The 24,417-nt window shown below is 44.7% G+C and overlaps 1 protein-coding gene across 5 annotated transcripts in view; it reads left to right on the forward strand.

The window, feature by feature from the left end:
* Nucleotides 1-24,417, forward strand: part of FRMD4A (FERM domain containing 4A) — a 608,938-nt gene that overhangs the window by 370,138 nt on the left and 214,383 nt on the right. For all 5 annotated transcript variants that reach the window (XM_033958473.1, XM_033958474.1, XM_033958475.1 and 2 more), the window contains exon 5: nt 6,957-7,041. In XM_033958473.1, the coding sequence (XP_033814364.1) occupies nt 6,957-7,041 (85 nt within the window). The remainder of the gene's footprint in view (nt 1-6,956; nt 7,042-24,417) is intronic.

A 24,417-nucleotide genomic window follows, 5' to 3' on the forward strand; every position in this document is an offset into this window, starting at 1 on the left:
CATGTGAAGTATCAATTCATGCCTTACGCGAAGAGTTTTTCTTCTTGGGCAAACTGGATGGACCTTACAGGTCTTTTTATCTGCCATAATAACATAACTTAAATCTTTATTTATATGCCGTGAAAGACGTTCAGTTCGAGGCGGTTTACAGGAAACGTGGCTGAGGAGAGTCGGCAGCCGGACTGAAAATTGTCTAGATCTCATAGATGGAGGTTAATGTTCATAGTCGTAGAGCAACAATGTGGAATAGGGAGTCTTTTCATGGAGAATTTAAGGTGTGGAAGAGGTGCGTTGGTGTTCTGACCAGTTGATTCCATTCGGGATCTTTGGAGACTACTTGGTAGGGTAGGAGTCCATTGATGAATCTCTTGTGGGTGCATCATTTAATTGATTGAGGTCGAGTAGATTGTCCGGGTCTGGCGAACATGAACTGATTGGTGAGGTAGTTGGGCAGTAGACCGTACAGAGCTTTAAAGAAGAGACCTCCAAATTGGAAGAAGACTCAGCTCTCCATTTTCAGCCAATGAAGTTTTTGGTAGAAAGGCATGATGTGATTTGAATTTTTTCAGGTTGAAAATGAGCTTCACTGCGGTGTTTTGGATGACACTTAGTAATCTACTGTGTTACTATGCGCCCTCCATTTACTAGTGGAAAACATACACATTTATCTCTCTTCTCCAGTCTGCGCTAGATCAAAGTTTTTGTAGCTTTAGAGAGCAGGAACTGTCATATATGCTCAGGGGAAACGGGAAACATGTGTCTCCTCTGGTTAAGTTTTCTCTACCTACCTTGTGCTGGCATTGGAAGTTTCAGCAGTGCTCTCCTGCCCTCTAGTGCTCCATGTAAACAGCTGCAGGTATAATTTGAAAAAAAAACAAAAACCCACTTTTCAAGGCTCTGAGAACATGTCCCTCTGTCAGGAGCATAAAGTACTGAATCCATGGTTAGTATATCAACCCAGGTCGAGCCCTGAGGTCAGAGGGGACCCTGGGGTAGTTAGTGAAGGGCTGACAAGCATACATTTCGCAAAAATGAGGGTTTCAGTAATCTCAGTGGCAGGGATAATCTGACAGGGTCACTCTGACATTCAGAGATTTAAAAAGGTGTTAAAAATGACTTTACTTATGGAGGCCTTTTCTTCTGCTTACTTTATTTCTACTGTTGGAGAGTTTTTAAAAAAAATATTTGTTGTACTTTTTTTTTTTTTTATATTCTTTATTCATTTTCAAAATTACATTAAGTGTTAAATATATTCATTCAGATTAACATTAACTACATCACTTACAAACAATCATTGATATATTACATAAAAACATATCCCTTCCCTTTTCCCAGCCCACCCACCCTTATATTCCATTATCATATAAAACATGTAATAATAAAATTCCTCCCTCCCTACCCCTTAAATCGATAAGTATAAGGGAAACAATTTCAAATTCATCTTTACAATACTTTGTTAATGGTTTCCACACATCCTGAAACTTCTTAAAGTATTCCCGTTGCAATGCAATAAACCTTTCCATTTTATAAATATGGCATAATGAGTTCCACCAGAAGTTATAAATTAATCTCCTCCAATCCTTCCAATTCTATGTAATTTGCTGAATGGCAACACCGGTCATTATAAGTAGTAATTTATTATTATTCGCAGAAATCTGACTCTTTGCTCTCATTTCCATACCAAATATCACAGTATCATAGGATAATCCACTGGGTTATCTAATAAATTATTAATTTGGTCCCAAATTGATTTCCAAAAATTCATAATAAATGGGCAATGAAACAATAAATGATCTAAAGTTTCTGCTTCCAGATGACAATGCCAACATCTATTAGACAAAGAACTATCTAATTTTTGCAACCTAACGGGTCCACAACGCTCCGTGCAACAGAAAAAACCAAGTTTGTCTCATAGATGCCGACACCGTACATTTCATCCTCCGAGACCAAATTCGTGGCCGTTGAGGTGCAGTAATTTCATGCTTAATCTCAATGCTCCAAATATCTCTTAAACCAGTTTTTAATTTCTTTTTATTAAATCCACTTAACACTTTGTACCACTGGGCGGCCTGGTGACCCAAGAAAACTAAAGTCCTCACACAGGAGTCGATTGACTCGATGTGACTACATTTTCTGCAGATGCACAACGATAAACCATCATTTCAGATAAGTGTAACATTCTTTTGATCTTTTTTCATTCTAAATTTTGATCGCAGTATTTATGGCTCCTTTTGGGAAAGGGGACTGAAAAGTGATATGATGCTCCCTCTTTGATCTCTATGTGGCTCGCATGCAAGAGATTATATAAATTATATATTTATATTCACTTTTATATATAATTTATTTATTGAATATTTAAAGACCTACTGATTTTTATATTTACATATACCTTTTTAGTATTTGGAAAGAAGCTGGTAATATTTGTTTGGACTGTATAGTGCTACCATCAAATTAGCAAATTTTATAATAATAATAATAATAACTTTATTCTTATATACCGCCAACAATCTTGCGACTTCTAGGCGGTTTACAATAGAGAGAAACTGTAAGTAAATGCAATAAAGAGAAGCTGTAAATACAACGAATTAAAGAGTCTAGTAGTATACATCTGAAAATACCAACATTAATGATGATAACAATAGTTTGTGTGCTGCAGGACCAAGAAGTGCCGTGCTGCTTACAAAGAATTGGAAATAGTTCATGGATTGAGTGGAGTGGTTCATAGTTAGTGATTGGGGGTTAGGGCTAATAGTTTACAAGTTCAGGTATGTGATGGTGTTACAAGGGGGGGCTGATGTCCTGGTTCGTTGCCTAGGTATTTCAAGAACAGGTAAGTTTTTAGGTGTTTCCTAAATTCTCCATAATTGTTTGTGTGTGCGATTAGTTTTTCTAAGTCTTTACCCCATATGGCTGCTTGATACGATAGTAGTTGTTGATGGTATCTCTTATATTTGCACCCTCTAGCCGGTGGGGAGACAAATTTCAGGTGAGTTTTTCTTTCGTGTCTGTTGGTTGGGAATGAGAAGAGATCTGTAATGTATTTAGGGGCTAAGCCATTATACTCCTTCCAAGAAATAATTTTAGTCACCCATATCCCTCTCTGCCTCTCGTAAGGAGATGTGCTTCTAAATCCTAGAACGGTGGATTCCGCAATAACCTCCGCTTTAAATTAGTCCCCTTCTTATGCCTGATATATTCTCTCTTATCTAACTGTGTATGCGTGGTCTTCGTCATAAGGCGTATGGGGACAGACTTATACACTCCTCCCTCCACATTTGCGGTGGTTACGGGTGGAATATAGCCGCAAATAACTATCTCAAAGGTTATTTGCGGTTTTCTGTTAACCCTCGAGAATATAATAAAATCGCAAATAACCTATGCGAAAGTTATTCGCCTCCTCCCTTCGCCTGCCTGGGCCTCTCCTTAACCCTGGCCCCGTCTACAGAGCAGGGGAGAGGGAGAAGCCTCCGCCAACTCCCATCGCATCGCTGGAACCCCTCCCACCCTACTAAGCCGCCGCTCTTACCTCCGGGACCCCTTCACACCCAGCCCACCTCCTCTCCTAAGAGCTGCGGACCCAAATTCCAGCAGCGCTCACGTGACCGTCTCGGCCAATGGCTGGGCCATGGCAACAGGAGCTCGAGGGGGTGGCGGCCTGGTGTGCGAGGGTCCCAGCGGAGATGAGCCCCGGTTGCATTTGGCCAGGTGGAAATGAGGCTTTAGCCCACCAGTTTGCAATGGCAGGTAGGCACCTCTTTACTTGATTTGGAATAAGTGGATGACATAATTAGGGGGTGAGGAGCCAGCACGCTAAAAACTGCAAATAGTCGAAACGGCGGGTACCAAAACTGCGAATATGGAGGGAGGAGTGTACTTTGGAGGAAAGGTGGGAGAGGGGAGATATGAGAGAGACATTTAAATACCTACGTGGCATAAATGCGCATGAGTCGAGTCTCTTTCATTTGAAAGGAAACTCTGCAATGAGAGGGCATAGGATGAAGTGAAGAGGTGACAGGCTCCGGAGCAATCTAAGGAAATACTTTATTTATTTATTTAATTCATTCATTCAATTTTCTCTACCATTCTCCCAGGGGAGCTCAGAACGGTTTACATGAGTTTATTTTTCCCTGTCTGTCCTGGTGGGCTCACAATCTATCTACCTGGAGCAATGGGGGGATTAAGTGACATGCCCAGGGTCACAAGGAGCAGCGTGACCCTCAGAGTGACGTGGCTGTAGCTTTAACCATGGTTCCATTCTCTCCCCCTTTTTTATGGAAAGGGTGGTAGATGTGTGGAACAGTCTCCCGGAAGAGGTGGTGGAGAGACAGAGACTGTGTCTGAATTCAAGAAAGCCTGGGATAGGCAGGTGGGATCTCTCGGAGGGAGAAAGAGCTAGAGAATAGTTCCTGTGGATGGGCCATTTGGCCTTTATCTGCCATCATGTTTCTATAACCCTAAAGTTCTATGACCTCACAATGCAGGTGGAAAGAGCCTTAGCCAATAGGAAGAGGAGATGCAAATGTTAAGGGCCTTAGCCAATAGGGAGAGGAGGAGATAGTGGATGCTGCGGATGGGCCATTTGGCCTTTATCTGCCATCATGTTTCTATAACCCTAAAGTTCTATGACCTCACAATGCAGGTGGAAAGAGCCTTAGCCAATAGGAAGAGGAGATGCAAATGTTAAGGGCCTTAGCCAATAGGGAGAGGAGGAGATAGTGGATGCTGCGGATGGGCCATTTGGCCTTTATCTGCCATCATGTTTCTATAACCCTAAAGTTCTATGACCTCACAATGCAGGTGGAAAGAGCCTTAGCCAATAGGAAGAGGAGATGCAAATGTTAAGGGCCTTAGCCAATAGGGAGAGGAGGAGATAGTGGATGCTGCGGATGGGCCACTTGGCCTTTATCTGCCGCCATGTTTCCATGTTCCATCTTTGCTCACACCCTTTCCATCTATTAAAATGTTGAATTTCTTCTTGTGTTGACTTTGCAATGTCATATCTTATTAGTATATTTTTACGGCTGCAGTTGCCCATTGACCATGTTTGATTTCCTTCAAAAAAGGCAGCAAATACTGTAAATCCTAATACATATAAATTAATAAAATAGCGGTGGTACCTGAATGCAAACAAGGTGTCGGCTAAATCCTGAATTCCTTCCCTTCCTCTAGAGCGCTAAGAGCAAGCTCCGTCCACCATCGCTTCTTTGCGTACGTGAACGAGTCTGACATGTCACAGATACAGTTTGTGGGTCAGAACCCCTGGAAGAAATTAAAGCCAAAGCTCTTCTCACTTTCCTGCCCTTCGAACAATGTGACTCAAGACCTTCATCTCAATCTCATTGTAAACTGCGTGGATTCCGTGTAGGAAATTGCAGTATTAAGACGCTGTATTGTATTGTATTATTGCACAGGACAAAACGTGGCAGTGGGAACTTGCTCAGGGCCTCTGTCTTCATTTTCAGGAGGACACTCACAAGACTCCACTGCCACCTTCAGTAGGCCAGGAAGTCTCTCTCTTTCACACTCTCTCACTCTCTTTCTCTGTTTCTTTCTCTCTCTCACTCTTTCTTTCTTACCCTCTTTCTCTCTCACTCTCTGTCTCTTTCTCTTTCTCACTCTTTCTTTCTCACTCTCTTTCTCTCTCACTCTCTATCTCTTTCTCACTCTTTCTCTCTTTCTGTCTCTTTCTCACTCTCTTTCTCTCTCACTCTCTGTCTCTTTCTCACTCTCTTTCTTTCTCTCTCTTTCTGTCTCTCTCACTCTCTCTTTCTCACTCTCTCTCTCTGTCTGTTTCTCACTCTTTCTCTCTTTCTGTCTCTTTCTCACTCTCTCACCCTCTTTCTCACTCTCTTTCTCTCTCACTCTCTGTCTCTTTCTCTCACTCTTTCTCTCTCACTCTCTGTCTCACTCTTTCTCTCTCACTCTGTCTCTTTCTCACTCTTTCTGTCTCTTTCTCACTCTCTTTCTCTCTCACTCTCTGTCTCTTTCTCACTCTCTTTCTTTCTCTCTGTCTCTCTCACTCTCTCTTTCTCACTCTCTCTCTGTCTGTTTCTCACTCTTTCTCTCTGTCTCTTTCTTACTCTCTCACCCTCTTTCTCACTCTCTTTCTCTCTCTTTCTGTCTCTTTCACTCTCTCTTTCTCTCTCTCTCTCTCTCTCTCTCTTTCTCTCATTCCTTCTCACTCTTTCTGTCTCTCTTACTCTTACTCTTTCACTTTCTCTCTCTTTCTCACTCTTTCTTTTTCACTCTTTCTCTCTCACTCTGTCTGTCTCTCTCTTTCTCTCTCTCACTCTTTCTTTTTCACTCTTTCTCTCTCTGTCTCTGTCTCTCTCTCACTCTTTCTTTCTCACTCTTTCTCTCTCTCACTCTTTCTTTCTCACTCTCTGTCTCTCACTCTTTCTTTCTCACTCTCTCTCACTCTCTGTCTGTTTCTCACTCTCTGTCTCTCTCACTCTCTGTCTGTTTCTCACTCTTTCTCTCTTTCTGTCTCTTTCTCACTCTTTCTCATTCACTCTCTGTCTGTTTCTCACTCTTTCTGTCTCTTTCTCACACTTTCTCATTCACTCTCTGTCTGTTTCTCACTCTTTCTCTCTTTCTGTCTCTTTCTCGCTCTTTCTCTCTCACTCACTCTCTGTCTCTTTCTCATTCTTTCTCTCTCTTTCTCACTCTCTTTCTCTCTCGCTCTTTCTCTCTCACTCACTCTCTGTCTCTTTCTCATTCTTTCTCTCTCTTTCTCACTCTCTTTCTCTCTCACTCTCTCTCTCTCTCTCATTCTTTATGTCTCTCTTTCTCTTTCACTTTCTCTCTTTTTCTCACTCTTTCTGTCTCTCTCTTTCTCACTCTCTGGTGAAATCACAATTTTCATCCCTGCCTCACTTTTCCAATAATATAAGGATCCACCACGTGATTCAGTGACTTACTAAGTAACCTTTGCCTTGTGCCTGTCTCTGTTACAGATTCTACATTGAAAGTATATCCTACTTAAAGGACAACGCCACCATAGAGCTGTTTTTCCTGAACGCAAAGTCCTGCATTTACAAGGTAAAAAATGTGATAAATTCTCTGGTTCTCTGTTAGGTGAGTCGAGGTAAAGCATCAGCCGGTCCGAGTTGCATAGGCAGAACTAAATTATTTCTTTTAAGAGACATTGTGAGCATCTGTGAGGTCAGAGCTTAGTAATATGTCAGACGCTAAGGAAACATTTTCTAGTTCTTTCTCTGTTGCCTTGCAAACGCCAGAGCAAGCAAAAGGGTCATAAGGCAGAGATGTTCGCATCGACCAAAGCAGTCTGTATTGACGGCAGCGAATGTAGACTCGACCCGGACAGAGTTTTGTCAAGAGTGTATTTGGTAATCGTCTTCTTATCAAACATCAACAAATGGTGAAAATGTTGAACCAAGATAAACGGCTTTGGTTGATCCAGATATTAAGGGCTCTGGCCACTTCATCTTCAAAATACAGCAACAAAAGAGCACGTGAAAGGAAATTAGTCCCCTCAAAGACTCACCGGGACCGGTACTTTCCTTTCACGTGCTATAGCTCCATGTGAAATAGGGCCGCTGTCGGGTCTGGCTGAAGTTGTTTTGCCTGTATTGCTCTATGAAGGGGATATCAGCAATGGAACTCTCTCTGTGCCTTTTTTTTTTTTTTTTTATTAAACTTTATTGATTTTAAAATATTAACAGTGAACATACAGCAAAACAAGATAAGCACCATTGTCTTACAACAAATCAGAGCAATAAAAGCACGAATACATATATACATTCAGTAACCTTCCTTTTTGTAAAATAATGATGCAATCCCACCCACCCTTTTCCCCTTCCCTGGATGTGCGTGTGAAAATAAAGAAAAAGTCTCTCTGTGCCTTTGATTGACCGTTTTTTGAGAAACCAATGACTGTGCTAGCTCCACTGCATGACTTGACGTACTGACTTTTTTTCCGAGGCCTCTTTTTCTCTACTCCTTGTTTTTGATTTTTTGGCCGTTAATGAGCTGTTTGGCTAACGTGTAAGCAGCGGACTTTTGATCATAGTTGTTTTGAATTACTATCGTCGTTTGGGTTACATGTAACATGACACATGTAACGGTTAAAGGCACAACAAGCAGCTGAAGAATGAATTTGTGCATGTATGAGAGCTGCCAAGTTACCAGGTCCAGGCTGGAAATTGTAGGCCAGTCCTGGTTTTGAACTTGTTATGGTAAAAAAAACAACCCCACACCAAACCCTGCCTTTTATAGTTTGTGCCCAAATTGTGTGAGCTTTCTCTCTTTTGCTATGTTTTCACCCAAAGGCCGGTATACAATTAAACTATTGTCCCCCAAATATGACAACGGAACTCAGAAATGAACTTAAATAATCAAATTGGTTTACTGAAAGAATTAATGTAATAATTACAAGCAAGAATTGGACTTGTGCAGCAACCAAATGAATTTCGGCTTTTGATCACAGTTGAAACCCTTCTAAGGTGTAGCTAGTTCTCCTCACTTTAAGATAACACCGGTTCCTCAATAATTATAACTATAGTCTTTAAATTAGATCAAAGAAAAAATATATACATTACCCCAAACCGATTCTGTCTGTGGAAAAGCCCACGCACCCAGTAGAGGAAGGGGACCAAACCAGGTCCTCTCGAAATAGACTTTTAGCCATAAAATGTGCACCATGTGACAATGAGAGCACCCCATCTGCCCAAGCCCTAGCCAACTTTTTTAAAAACAAAATCACAGACCTAAAAACAACTCTACCCACACCCACAAACGATATCCTCCACTATCTCGAACCCCACGAACAGAATACCAGAGCAGACATGACCTGGGACCACTTCGAATTCCCAAATTGGCATCAATTCCTAAATTTATTCAACAAATACAGCAAATCAAACTGCCTACTAGACGAATGTCCCCCTAAAATCATGACAATTGCCCCACCAGAATTCAAAATGGAACTATTCACCTGGCTAACAACAGCCCTCACAAACAGAACACTAAACAAAGGCATGGGTCACATACTGATTACACCAATCCCCAAAGATCAGAAAATCTCTACAGCACTCACATCCAACTACAGACCCATAGCAAGCATTCCCCTTTTCACAAAACTACAGGAAGGATTGGTCAACCTCCAACTGGTAAACTACCTAGACAAATTCAACACTCTCAGCGAACATCAATCAGGTTTCAGGAAAGGATATAGCACAGATACGGTCATAGCCTCCATACTAAACCACCTCTATGATCTCTTCAGCAAAGGCAAAAGCGCACTGATCCTGCAATTAGACCTCAGCAGTGCGTTTGACCTAGTAGACCACAAAATCATGCTACTGTGCCTTGACGCAATGGGAATCTCAGGAAAGGTAAAGAAATGGTTCCAAGAATTCCTAACAAACAGATCCTACCGAGTAGCCAGCAATGGAAATCACTCCAACCCATGGAATAACCCGTCAGGGGTACCCCAAGGCTCCCCTCTATCGCCTACATTATTCAACATTTACATAGCATCCTTAGGCCACCGACTACAAAAACTAAACCTAAAACACTACATATACGCAGATGACATATCCATCCTAGTCCCCTTAAATGACATCTCAACTGAAATTATAGACATCCTTTCACACGCAATGAGAGAAATCGAAAAATGGACCACTAAATACAGAGAAAACAAAAGTCTTCTCAGCAAGCCCCAACGACAAAATAATGAGAACATCATTAAAAATAAACAGCCATGAATATCCGATTTCCAAAACCATAAAAATTCTGGGTGTCACACTCGACACACACTTGGCCATGGCTGACCACACAAACTTAACAGTGAAGAAATGCTTTTATACTCTATGGAAGCTAAGGACTATTAAAAAATACTTTGGCACAACATCCTTCAGGTTACTAGTGCAATCACTGATCCTATCTACCCTGGACTACTGTAACATCGTCTACCTGGGTATCCCACAAAAAAACAATAAAAAACCTGAGATTAGTACAAAACACTGCAATTCGCTTAATCTTCGGACTGCGAAAACAAGACCACATTAGCCCATATTACAAAAAACTGCACTGGCTACCAATGGAAGCGCAAATTCAGTTCAAATTTGCATGCATCTGCTTCAAACAAATCTGGGGCCTAGCACCTTTCTACCTGCAAACACATTTCACTCTACACAACCCCAGAAACAAAAACATCTTCACCTATCCAAAAATCACTGGCTGCAAATACAAATCCTTCCTTGACAGAACCTTCGTGTTCCAAGCTAACAAACAACAATCCTGGCTGGGAAACCCCATAAATAAAACCAGACAGATCTACAACGCATTCCGAAAATCAATCAAAACCACTCTGTTTGACAAATTCATCACTTAAACAGACTGACCATCGCTCACCACGCTTTTCCCCCTATAAACCCGAAGCAATCTCTCAGGCAACCCCTCTTACTTCCCTCCCCTTACAACCCCTCTTACTTTTCCTCCCCTTACTACCCTTTTCTTCTGTAACATTCCCCCTCATGCATTTGTAATTCGCTGAATGTCCAGCCTTCTTTCGATGTGAACCGCCTAGAAGTCGTCTGACTATGGCGGTATAGAAAAATAAAGTTATTATTATTATTATATGGAAAGTCCCAACAATTCATGCATACGTGGCTTAGGACATGTGTCTTCTTTACACAACTTCTCTAAGAAAGGGGCAAGATACACAAAGCCAACCAATCTCCATGCCTCTCCTTCTAAGCTTACGATCGGTGCATCCATGATCGTGCCAATCTCCTTTTTCCCAGAACCCCTTGTTGGTCCAGGTCACCTTGTTCCTCATATCCAGGCATGTCAGGGGTTATCCTTCCCTATACTTTTCTATCATAAATTGTATTTCTTCACTTATCCTCCTGTGTTACATATTGTTTTATAATTATTTTGTTGCTCTAATGTGTTTATTTTTTATTTTTTATTTAATTTTTTAATTATTTGAACTTATATTTTATGTAAGCCGCTTAGCTGTTACACGATTTGCTGGATATCAAAAATGAATAAACTTGAAACACTGGTAAGTCTGCTCTTCATCCCTGTTGGTTTTGCAGGATTATCCATATTTGGGTCCAACTTAAATAAATGATCATTGCCAATTATCAGATAGCAAGTCAAAGGGCTTTTGCTGATCTGAAAAAAAAACAACCCAATTAAGCAATCGGGTTTCTCAAGCCATTTCCAGAGAGAGAAAATTTCCCTCTTGTCCTCCATTTTAAGTTACAAACCTATCCCAATTCATGTTAATAAAAATAATATACTTAGTTCCTTACAAACTTGCATCCCAAAGCAGTGGCCATTTGGCGTGCCCAATCTGCTCATTGACATCGGAGCTGCAGGAGCCCATAATGCACCAGGATGGGGTGTTCAAAAATCTAATCCAGTATTTTTAAGTCACACGATGCCTAATTAGATTCAAGGCTACTTACAATATAAGGAATTATAGAATGCATAAGATACATTATATTATAGCAGTTTGAAGAGAACCGAGTTATGAGTGGAGTAATGGGGAAGGGACAATTGAGGTTCCATGACTGTTCAGGCAGTCCCCGGGTTACAGACACCCGACTTAAGTACGACTTATACTTAAGAACGCGGTTGAGGCTTCATTTGATTTCACTGAGCAGTATTTCCAGTGGCATCGACTCCTGTAGCAGATTCTGGAATGATGCAGAGCCACATTAAGATCAGTGTGGGAACACTAGTAGGAGCAGTTGGCCCTTTTGTCAGTTGTGAGCAGAGGTAAGCAGCAAGAATCTTAAAATCTGCAAGTTCTGAGTTACATACAAATGCGACTTAAGAACAGCTTTAAAAACGTAACTCGTTTTTAACTTCCTATATACTTGTCCTGGTATAACACTTAAGTATGGGATTTAGTGGTACTAGGTTCATTGAGTTAGTTGACCATCGTGTGTATGCTCTCAAAGAAGAGAGTTTTAAAATTTGGGGGGGAATCTGTTGTGCAGTGTTTCCATCCTAACATCATTTGGGAGGTTGTTCCAGGTCTTAATGCCAAGAGAAATGAAAAGCGAGTCGAATATGCGTTTGTATTTAATTCCTTTGGGAGATGGGATGAGTAGTTGAAGCGATCTCAGCTTTCCAGTTGATGTTGGCCAAGAATTGACGACTAGTTTATGAGCGGCTCTGCTGTTTCTGTATACAGAATTTCAAACATTCTACAGGATAGTTTGAAGGAGAGTCCCAAAATCTCCAGGCTGGAACTGGTTTATTGAGCTCCTCTCCAGCCCCACTCACAGGTTCTCTAATTTCTGAAGTTATGTTGGGCAGACCTGGTGGTCCACCTCATTCTGCTGCCTCTGCGTTTGAGCCTGGAATTATCAGCTAAGTGTGTTTATGGTAATATGGAATATTAAACGTCTCAACCCTTTTTTGCATATCTTTTTCTGTAAAGGTGAAGAGAGAGTAAATAATGCTGGTGAGGTGGAGTGGAATTCCCAGGGAGAGAGGGCTAAATATTCTGAATTTGTGCTGCAAGGGCTGATCCCCCTTGACACAGGAAGCTCACCTGCATTCACCCTGAATCGAGAATCCATTTCCAGGTTGTTCCTGGTGTCTGCCACTAGAGGGCACTCCCCACTTCTCTGTTGCTGATCCTAGACGTTATAACAGTGGGCTTTGTCTAAGCTTATTTTTATTGGGGACAACATTTGATATTTTGTAACTTTTTGGAGGGCCAAGACATACACCTGGGTGTACATGCACACTCATGTTTTCTCTCTCTTTCATGTCCCCTCCCCCTACAGCCTTTATCTAGTCTCTTTCTCTCCCCTCCCCCCACAGCTTTCACCCAATTTCTCTCTCATGTCCCCTACTCGGTCTTCACTCAGTTTCTTCCTCTTTTCTCCTGGTACTCCCCCACCCCCAAAGGTGGAAGTTCAGGTTGTTCTGGTGGTTTCAAGTCTTGCTCGACCTGAAACCGCAAGACCAACCCAGACTTCTGGCACCGTGAGAGCCAAGTCGTGGTGGAAAACATTCTGGCAATTGCTGAGCTTCTGTGGGCCAAGAAAAATTACTTGACAAGTTGCAAGTTGGACAAACCTGTAATGCAGCATTTCATTCGTGCTTAGCAGCACCTGAGCTGAGCTGGTAAGGTAGGGGGGACTGTTTGATCACTGGGACCAGACTGCAGAACATTGTCTTTGTGCCAGAATATTTACTTGGTGTAACAGATGGACAGTCACTGGCATTTGAGGGCTGTAACTTACACAAGGAGGCAGCTTATATCACTGTGGCCCGGTGAACCTCCTCTCTCATTTTGGTGAAACCTCATTTAGAATATTGTGTACAGTTCTGGAGGCCACACCTTCAAAAAGATATAAAAAGGATGGAGTCAGTCCAGAGGAAGGCTACTAAAATGGTCTGTGATCTTCATCGTAAGGCTTATGGGGACAGACTTAAAGATCTCAATCTGAATACTTTGGAGGAAAGGCGAGAGAGGGGAGATATGATAGATGTTTAAATACCTATGTAATGTAAATGCGCATGAGTCGAGTCTCTTTCATTTGAAAGGAGATTCTGGAATGAGGGCATAGGAAGAAGTTAAGAGGTGAGAGGCTCCGGAGTAATCTGAGGAAATACTTTTTTACAGAAAGGGTGGTAGATGCATGGAACAGTCTCCCGGAAGAGGAGGTGGAGACAGAGACTGTATCTGAATTCAACAGGGCCTGGGATAGGCACGTGGGATCTCTCGGAGAGAGAAAGAGATAATGATTACTGCGGATGGGCAGACTGGATGGGCCATTTGGCCTTTATCTGCCATCATGTTTTTATGTTTCTATAACCATAAAGCTCTATGACCTCACAATGCAGGTGTAAAGCGCCTTAGCCTATAGGAAGAATGGATGCAAATGTTAAGAGCCTCAGCCAATAGGGAGAGGAGGAGCTAGTGAATGCTGCGGATGGGCCATTTGGCCCTTATCTGCCATCATGTTTATAGGATTCACACGGAGATAGTGACGTAGTGAGAGGTGCCTGGGATGGTGGTGCCCTCCCCCGCCCTCTTCTCCGACCCCCTCCAACTCCATATGCTCCTTCCCTGCCCCCTCCTGCCACGAGCACCACTTCCCTTCCCCTGTACCTCTGTAACGTTTCTGGCGCGAGCAGCAACAAGCTGCGGACCCACCAGCGTCGGCTCTTCCTCCAACGTTAACCTTCCTAGGCGCGGGTCCAGGAAGTGACGTCAGAGGAAGAGGCAAAGCTGGCACGACAGCAGCCTGGGGGTTGCTGCTCGCACCAGGAACATTACAGAGGTGCGGGGGAAGGGAAGCATCATGCATGCGTGGCAGTGGGGTGGGGGGCAGGGAGGCAGAGAGGAGGCTGTGTGCCTGTTCCCTCACCAAGACCACCTCACCGCCTGGCATGACCTGCGTGTGGTGCTTCTGGTTTGTTCTCCGATCTGCGTGCATAATTTTGTGTGGAAGTTATTTGCATACCATTTAGATACCGCGCTGGGGTGCTCAAGTTCATCTTTACTAGGAATAAGGCCGTAATGCGAGGTTTACTGCCTCACAGCGGGTCAGACCACCTGGTCCAGTCAGCTGGCCACGGTCAGTGTTGTTTATGTCCAGAGCAGCTGTGTTCTCGGATATTTGATGCCGCGAGAGAATGTTGCATCAGTGACTTTATGCTGAAAAGACTGGAAGGAAATTTTAAAACAATCCAGGAACGTCAGACCTTTGAAGTGAAAATGATGAAATACTTTGATACCCACCAGACAGGATGTAACAAAGATCTGGGTTTCCTATCACATTATAAACGTTAAAACTTTACTGCTGTGTCACCCTCTGATTGCCCAGCTTTCCCCCCATCCCAAATTCCTACCTTGCCCTTGACACCGTCATTGGAATGCTTTTATGTCTCAACTCTCGTCATCTTTTGCTCATTTCTGACCCCCAAAAAGAAGGCATTGCCTTTGAAAATTAGTCAAAAAAAAATAGGCATCATCTTATCCTCTATTTTTTTTTTTTCCATTTGCTTTATTTCTATTTATTACCTTCTAGAAGAGACCAGAAAGTCCACGGTCAGTCCTTGGTCCGACACCTACTTCTGAGGTCAGACGAGAGATATGGTCCCATTGGTTGAAATAGTGGCTCTGACCAGGCATCCGTCACTAAGAAGAACAAGAAAAAAGTTCAATGAGTGGATATTTGTTTAAAATGTCTAGCTCTGTCGCAGGCGCCATAAATCCAGACACCCTTTTATGCTCTGTCAACCTGTTCTGACTGAAATGGATCAAACCCTGAATAACAGAGAAAAGATATTTTCTTCTCAGGAGGTATCCAGTCCTTCCCAAATGACGGCAAATGTTTGGTCCATCCAGTCTGCCCAAGTCGCATTCATTCTCAAGGTAACAAAACCAGTAATTATTCATTTTACTTGTGGTTAATTAGATGTCCTGTTTCCACAACCATGACAGACTTAGCTCCGTAAACTGGCTGAATCGCTCAGATCTGCTCCCTGTTCCTTTTTGGACCAGGGGCAGTGACTAGGACTGTCGTTGTGAGAGTACATAAGAACTGCCATACTGGGACAGAACGAAGGCCCATCAAGCCCAGCAACAGTGGCCAACTGAGGTCCCAAGTAGTAAAAGAGATTTTATGCTGCTTATCCTAGGAATAAGCAGTGGATTTCCCCCAAACCATTTCAATAGTGGTCTATGGACTTCTCTTTGGAAATCATCCAAACCTTTTTTAAACCCTGCTAAGCTAACTGATTTTCACCACATTGTCTGGCAACGAATTCTAGAGTTTAATTACATGTGTGAAGAAATATTTTCTCCGGTTTGTTTTAAATCTACTACTTAGTAGCTTCATCGTATGCCTCCTAGTCCTAGTATTTTTGGAAAGAGCGAACAAGCGATTCATATCTACCCTTTCCACTCCAATTTGCAGCATCTTAGTGTCGCAGGTTAGCTATCCGTGCAGTATATTCTTGACTAACACAGCTCGCAAACAGCCTCTTTAGGTGTTTTGTGTGCATTCATGGGATTGCCACCTCTTTACTATGATCCTGCGGTAACTAATATTAATATGCGTTTTTTACAATCTAACATGTATTAAGGGGCATATAACATGGGTTATGGTTGTAATGCATCTTAATAACTACCCCCTAAATGTAATAGGGACAATTTCAGTCTCCAAAATCCCTACTGATATTTTAGCCCAGCACCATCCCTCCCAGAAAAAAATTCTGTAAAAATGCAGAGACAGCCTATTTTTTAAAAGGAAATATTGTTTTGTCTATTTACATCGCTATCGATTGAGAAATCGATGAATGATCAGAGCAGGGGACCACAGTTTTAAATGCCACAGCTGCACCTTGTGATCTTGGGCAAGTCACTCCCCCCGTGGAGGCAGTTTTTCGTACAGGCCAGTGCTCTGCGCTGCTTCCGACGCTCAAAGAACTCTAGGAGCATTTGGCGTGCTGGCCTGCACGGCACGCTGAATGTACCTACACACTTCAGGAACAGATGTGTTTTTATGGGGAATTCAGGAAACACCTGAAGTACTTAGGTAATTGACCTAAACAATCTTAGTCCTCAACAAATGATCTTTAGAACTGTTAATCACTAACTCTGAACTTTGTTTATTCCACTCAATCATTGTAAACCGCATAGAACTTCACGGTCCTGCGGTATATAAACTGTTATTATTATTATTAAAATCCATATCCGTGGTATTGTAAAAGCGGGGTTAACCCTCCATTGTCTCAGGTACAAACTCAGATTGTCAGTCCTCCAGGGACAGAAAAACCCCCCCAAAAAACTCCTTTTCCTAAATGAACAGCGCTATGATAGCGTTTGGGTTTGCAGGTGGCATGAGCAATTAGAATAAAATCAGTTTTCAATAAACTGTTTACTCAGCTAAAAGCGTGCACTTTGCTCCCTCCCCTTCCCTCAGACTCTGCCACCTTAGGTGACTTCCCGGTCTGCCCTGGGGGTTAAGCCTGTCCTGTACCCTGGCCGTGGGGCTGGTGATCTTTCTGTTCTCGGCTGTCAGCGCCTTTTAAAGCTTGTTTTCTCAGGCTGCGATCTGAGCGACTTATCTTCCTTGCAGGAGGTTGTTTAAGAGCGAGAACCACCTCGGAGCTGCAGAGTTATTAACGAAAACAAACACTTTTTCAAGGAGCTGGAAGTTTATTATGAAATGTATGATCTGGAGCACAGGGTGAGAGCGTGACGGGAGGATTTGCTATTTTAGTCCCCTGTGCTTCTCCTGTCTATGGTTGCTGTGAAGGAACCCCATGTGTCACCACGTGTGACGGAGTTTCTGTCTTGGAATATGGGGAGGGGGTGGGGGTTTTTTGTTGCTTACAAAGTGCCAAACATTGGGGTCTTTTCCTAAGACGCATTAATTGATTTAGAGCGTGCGCTAAGCCGTTTAGCGCGCCTTAGAAAAAGGTCCCCTCGATTGTTATTACACGTTGCAAAATGTTATCGCTGTTGTCATACTGACTTTGTGGCCTGTTTGCCTTGCAATAGTTAATCTAAACACCTCGTACTTTCAAGAATGAATATCAGTTTTGTCTCGAGTGTTCCTCCGTTACTAGTTCAAAATGGCATTTTCTCTATGTTCGCAATTTTGAAACATTCTGGTTCAGCATCTTAAAAGTGTGGGTCGTGGCCTTCATATTCTGCCATTCTTTAATAAAAATCAGATTAGTTTACCTATTAATGGAAGTACTTTCTCTGTACCTAGCAATGGGCTAGATTCACTAAGCAAACCGATCGTGTACCCATCGGTTTGCGACCTGATTTCCCTACGACCCGATTCACTAACCTCTCCTGTGATCCGCTTCCGATCCGTGCATGCAAATGAGGGGAAACAGCATGCAAAGTAGGCAGTGATGCGATTCACCAAATATGGGACACCAGTTGGGCTGGCCGATCAAGCGAAAAAGTGACTGCCGACTCTCCTGCTCCATTGCCGCCCTGCACTCGGCCCCGATCTTCCAGCCATGCCTGATCTTACCTGGGGGGGGGGGGGTTCTGCAAGCAACAAACAGATATGAAGGTGGAAGCCTGTCCAGTCCCGATCTTCCAGCCCTGCTTTCTCCCCCATGTCCTCTCTGCTCCGAGCTCTGGATCTTTGCCGCCTTCCCTGCAGTGCGAGCCCGCGGGTTTAAAGCGGGGCTGTACGCCGCAGTGCACTGCAGGGAAGGCGGCAGAAGTTCAAGTTCAAGTTTATTAAAATTTGATAAATCACTTATTACATACTAAGCGAGTAACATTAAAATATAAGATAGGTCAAAAGTTCATTATACATCAATAAAAAGGGTTAAAAACAATCTGACAAAACAAACAGACTCCGATACATAGGGGAATGGAAAGTAAGAGAGAACAGTTACAATATTGATATTTATCATAATTATGAAGAAAAGAAAAACCAAATAAGGGAAAAACATGAGGAATAGGATTGGGATTGGTAGAAATGAATTATTTAAACATTAAATGCATCTCTAAATAAAAAAGTTTTTAAATTATTTTTGAATTTGCAGAGATCTTTAACTTCTCTTATATGTAAGGGCAAGGCATTCCAGGTTAAAGGGGCCATTACAGAATATATGTCGTGACGTCTGGTTCCAATAATTTTCAAAGAAGGAATCATTAGTAGTCCCTGAGATGCAGATCGGAGTGAACGTAAGGGATGAGTAGCCGATCTATAAATTGGGGTTCGTTGGTGGATAGCGTTTTAAATACTGAAAGCAAAATTTTATAGGTTATTCGTTGGTTAATGGGAAGCCAATGTGAATCGATCAGGAAGGGAGTTATGTGATCAAATTTTTTTCCATTATGAATGATTTTAACTGCAGTATTTTGGATTCTTTTCCTTTTGAGTAATATTTAGTAATAGCGAGTTACAATAATCAAGCTTAGCGATCACAAGCGAGTGTATTAGAATATTTAAGGATTTGGGTTCTAGAAACTTCGACACAGAACGAATCATACGCAAACGATAGAAACAACATGTGACAATATTACTGATGTGATCATGGTAGGAAAGATTTTCATCGATAATAACCCCAAGTAAGCAGGGCATGACTGGCTGACAGTGTCGGCGAAAGGGAAGAGGCTGTTGCCGCTGGGAATGGCCCTTCCATGGGAGAGCAGGAGAGTCGAGGCCTGCAAAAAACAAACCAACCCCAAAACTGGACAGAAAATGAACGCGCAGATCATCTGCAGGGAAAGCACACTAGCGATCCGTGCGGTCAGAGGGGGCCGTTCCTCCGATCGCCCTCATTTCAATATTTTGCTGCTGTGAATTGGTCGGACCTACTGGAATCGGCTCCGGATCGGACCCGGAAGTCAGCTTAGTGAATCTAGCCCAGTGTAAGGTTTTTGTACCTGGGATGATGAAGGGTTAAGTGACTTGCCCAGCTGATATATTTATATCATTAATCTTGCATTCCCCCCCCCCCCTGCACCCCGCCTCCCCTTTTACAAACCACGAAAGCAATTTTAGCACAGGCCGGCGTGTTGAATACTCTGCGCTGCTCTTGGCGCTCATAGGAACTCTATGATTGTCGAGAGCAGTGCAGAGCATTCAACGCACCGGCCTGCACAAAAAAAACGCTTTTGCGGTTTTGTAAAAAGGGGGGTTGGAGAGGCTACAACCAACTCACTGATATCGTAAACAGACATCGACTGCTTTAATTGGTTTTAAGTGGTGCCATAATTGGTCACGCTGCTCTTCTGTTTCACTGTGTCCCTTAGTAGGATCTCTGGCTGCCTCTCTATGGGATCCAAGGACTCCCCTCTGTCCCGAAAAGGGGAACCAAACAGCTTTGTGCTCCCGGGCAGGCAGTTTTTCCCAGTCTCCCCTCGGTGTTCTGGATGTGCGCATTCTGCGGTTTCAAGTCTCCCTTCGGTGTTCTGAATGTGTGATTTCTGCAGTTTCCAGTCTACCTTCGGTGTTCTGGATGTGTGCATTCTGCAATTTCCAGTCTCCCCTCAGTGTTCTGGATGTGTGCATTCTGCGGTTTCAAGTCTCCCCTCAGTGTTCTGGATGTGTGCATTCTGTGGTTTCCAGTCTCCCTTCGGTGTTCTGGATGTGTGCATTCTGTGGTTTCCAGACTCCCCTCGGTGTTCTGGATGTGTGCATTCTGCGGTTTCAAGTCTCCCCTCAGTGTTCTGGATGTGTGCATTCTGTGGTTTCCAGTCTCCCCTCGGTGTTCTAGATGTGTGCATTCTGTGGTTTCCAGACTCCCCTCGGTGTTCTGGATGTGTGCATTCTGCGGTTTCAAGTCTTCCCTCAGTGTTCTGGATGTGTGCATTCTGTGGTTTCCAGACTCCCCTCGGTGTTCTGGATGAGTGCATTCTGTGGTTTCCAGTCTCCCCTCGGTGTTCTGGATGTGTGCATTCTGTGGTTTCCAGTCTCCCCTCGGTGTTCTGGATGTGTGCATTCTGTGGTTTCCAGTCTCCCCTCGGTGTTCTGGATGTGTGCATTCTGCTGTTTCAAGTCTCCCCTCAGTGTTCTGGATGTGTGCATTCTGCGGTTTCCAGTCTCCCCTCGGTGTTCTGGATGTGTGCATTCTGCGGTTTCAAGTCTCCCCTCGGTGTTCTGGATGTGTGCATTCTGCGGTTTCCAGTCTCCCTTCAGTGTTCTGGATGTGTGCATTCTGCGGTTTCAAGTCTCCCCTCGGTGTTCTGGATGTGTGCATTCTGCGGTTTCAAGTCTCCCCTCGGTGTTCCGGATGTGTGCATTCTGCGGTTTCCAGTCTCCCTTCAGTGTTCTGGATGTGTGCATTCTGCGGTTTCAAGTCTCCCCTCGGTGTTCTGGATGTGTGCATTCTGCGGTTTCAAGTCTCCCCTCGGTGTTCTGGATGTGTGCATTCTGCGGTTTCCAGTCTCCCTTTGGTGTTCTGGATGTGTGCATTCTGCAATTTCCATTCTCCCCTCAGTGTTCTGGATGTGTGCATTCTGCGGTTTCAAGTCTCCCCTCGGTGTTCTGGATGTGTGCATTCTGCGGTTTCCAGTCTCCCCTCAGTGTTCTGGATGTGTGCATTCTGCGGTTTCCAGTCTCCCCTCGGTGTTCTGGATGTGTGCATTCTGCGGTTTCAAGTCTCCCCTCGGTGTTCTGGATGTGTGCATTCTGTGTTTTGCATTCTCCTAGGCTGGATATGTGCATTCTGCGGTTTGCATTCTCCCCTCTGTGTTGTGAATACATGTGCATTCTATGTTTTCTAGGTACCCCTCTGTGTTCTGGATGTATACATTCTGTAGTTTGCAGTATTCCCTATGTGTTCTGAAAGTGTGCATTCTGCGGTTTCAAGTCTCCCCTCGGTGTTCTGGATGTGTGTATGATACATTTAGTAGTACAGAATACAGATAAAGGGCATAGTATGTCTGCTAAGTTTGCTGGAAATGTGCATTGTACGAAGAAACCCCTTGCAAATAACTGTAATTTTCTGTGAAATAAGAGCCCTTGCGTTTGTCTTTCCCAGGTTTGTGATAGGCCAGAGTGCAGCCTATGTCTGGAAAGCCTCACTCCTGAGGGAGATGAGCTGTAATGCAGATCCCTGTGGGAAGGGCTCAGTCAGCCTGGGAGAAAGGAACAGGGCTGAGACGTGAAAGAACAGAGCAGGCATTGTGTAAGGGGGAGGGGGAGAAATGGCGGGAAAGAGCCACAGCCTGGCGGCACCTGTGGGAACTGAAGAAATGCTGGAATTTGCCCTGGTTTTCTAGGAATGAGGGGGGAGGAGGGGAGGGGTTTCCTCCTTAAAGCTTCTTTGGGAAAAATGGCACCCGGCTTGGGAAAGCTCAAGGTTTCCTTTGCTTTGCCTCTGCACATGTTTCTTCTTCTTGCAAATCAGGGGTTACAAATCTTGCCAGCTGCCCGGGGTCTCGCTTCTGTTGCAGCTCCACAAAGTCACTGAGATCATGAACATGGAGATCTAACGCAATGGTGCAGTGGTTAAAGTTACAGCCTCGGCATCCTGAGGTTGTGAGTAGAGAATGACACGGGGAGCGATCCCCGCAGGGAGCTGCGGCGTGGCTGCGGTTTGGCTGCGGGTTATGGAGACTCCAAAGCCAAATCGCCGCAGACACGGGGACAAAAGTTTTCACCGCCCGCAAAAACGGTGAAAAGATTTGTCCCCGCAGGCCAATGTACCCCCTTCTAGGAACCGCTATTTACCTGTGTTTCACCGTGTTCGTGACCGGGTGTTTGACTCCGCCCCCCAATATACTGGCTCCTCATTTGTCAGATCAACCCTTCCTGCCAATAGAACCCGCCCCCCCCCCCGACGATCGCCGGCAGGAAGGTGCTCAGCCCTTCATGCCGACAGAACCAGCCCTCCCCAACGATCGCGGCAGGAGGGTACCCATCCCCTCCTGCCTACCCCAACAGCCCCCCCGACGATCGCAGCAGGAGGATATCCAACCCCTCCTGCCAGCTCCCCAACAGCCCCCCTATGATCACTGGTAGGAGGGTGCCCAACCCCTCCTGCCGGCACCCCCAACGGCCCCCTATATCGCCAATAGGAGGGTGCCCAACCCCTCCTGCCAGACCCTCCCCCAACAAACCCCGCCATCCCGAAACACCACCCTTAGTCTTACTTTCCAAGTTGGACCGGACAGCTCCTCGCTCGTCTGGCCAGCAGGCCTGCCTCCGTCCAAATGAGGCGGGCCCTCCCCTCCCCTCCCCTGCCTAACCCACAGGATCCTAGGGCCTGATTGGCCCAAGCACCTAAGGCCCCTCCTATAGCGGGAGTGGCTTTAGGTGCCTAGACCAATCAGGCCCTAGGATCCTGTGGGTTGGGCAGGGTAGGGGCGGGCCCGCCTCATTTGGACGGAGGCAAGCCTGCTGGCCATACGTGTGAGGAGCCGTCCGGTCCAACTTGGAAAGTAAGACTAAGGGGGTTCCGGGGTGGGAGGGTTCGTTGGGGGGGGGTCCAGCAGGAGGGGTTGGGTACCCTCCTGCCGGCGATCTTAGGGGAGGCCATTGGGAGGACCGGCAGGAGGGGTTGGGTACCCTTCTGCTGCGATTGTCGGGAGGGCCGTTGGGGGGGTCTACAGGAGGGGTTGGGTGCCCTCCTGCCGTGATCGCTGGGGGGAGGGGAGACTTGCAGCCGTAGCCGCAGTCACTATGCTAATCATGGCAGCATTTAAAGTACATGTTGTGTTTGTTTTTGCATTGCTAGCCCCAGGGGTGGTGGAAGATTAGTGATTGAAAAATTGTATGAAAAATAACTATTTTAAATTTAGTGATCAAAATGTGTCAGTTTTGAGAATTTATATTAATTAATTTTTTCTCTGCGTGTTTTGTTTTTGTATAGTTATTAACTAATATTTAACTAAGTTTTAAAGTTTTAAAGAATGTTTCCTTTATACGTAAATAAAGAAAAGTATATAAAATCGTACCCGTTTGAGGCTTTTATGTATGCAGCGGTGACGGTGACAGGGCGGTGAATGGGGTTGCAGTGGCGGTGACGGGGCGGTGAATGGGGTGGCAGTGGCGGTGACGGGGCGGTGAAGGGAATGGCGGTGACGGGGCGGTGCAGAGGATGGTGAGACCGGGACGGGGCGGTGACGGGGACCAATTTTTTCACCGTGTCATTCTCTAGTTGTGAGTTCAAACCCCTGCTGCTCCTTGTGACCCTGGGAAAGTCACTTAGGGCTAGATTCACTAACCTTTTTTCCGGGGACGATCCCAGCAGACCCGTCGAATTCACAACACGAACAAATTCAAATTAGGGCGATCAGAGGAACGCTTCCCTCCGACCGCACGGATCGCAAGTGTGCGATCCTGACGCATGCGCAGACCATCTGCTTTCCCTGCAGGGCTGGAAGATGGGGGCTGGACAGGCTTCCATTGTTGCTTGCAGGAACACCTCCCCCCCCCCCCCAAGACTGAAGATCGGGGCAGAGTGCAGGAGGGCGGCAGTGGAGCAGGAGAGTCGGCAGAGATGTGTGCGACTGGCCCCCAGCAGACGCTTCTCTTGATCGGCCAGCCCAATCGGTGTCCCAAATTTGTTTGGTGAATCGCGTCCCTGCCTACTTTGCATTCGTTTCCCCTCATTTGCATAAACGGATCTGAAGCGGATCGCAGGAGAGGTTAGTGAATCGGGCCAGAGGGATATCGGGTCGCAAACTGATCAGTACTGTTTTTCTTAGCCCTTAATCCCCCCCATTGCTCAGGTACATTAGATAGATTATGAGAGGGGAAATTGCTTGAGTGCCTGAATAAATTCATGTAAACCGTTCTGAGCTCCCTGGGGAGAACAATCAATCAATCCCCCAGCTGCTCTGGAAGCCCAAGAGCCTCCTGTCACTCCAGGGCTTCCAGTGAACGGGTCAGACAAGAAGTCCCCGAGATTAAAGCCCATTGGAGATCGTAGGACACTTTTCTGGTGGTTGTGTCCATGACCTCTTCCAGAAGTTCTTGGGTG

This window comes from Geotrypetes seraphini, chromosome 9 (genome assembly GCF_902459505.1).
Source record: "Geotrypetes seraphini chromosome 9, aGeoSer1.1, whole genome shotgun sequence".
Lineage (NCBI taxonomy): Eukaryota > Metazoa > Chordata > Amphibia > Gymnophiona > Dermophiidae > Geotrypetes > Geotrypetes seraphini.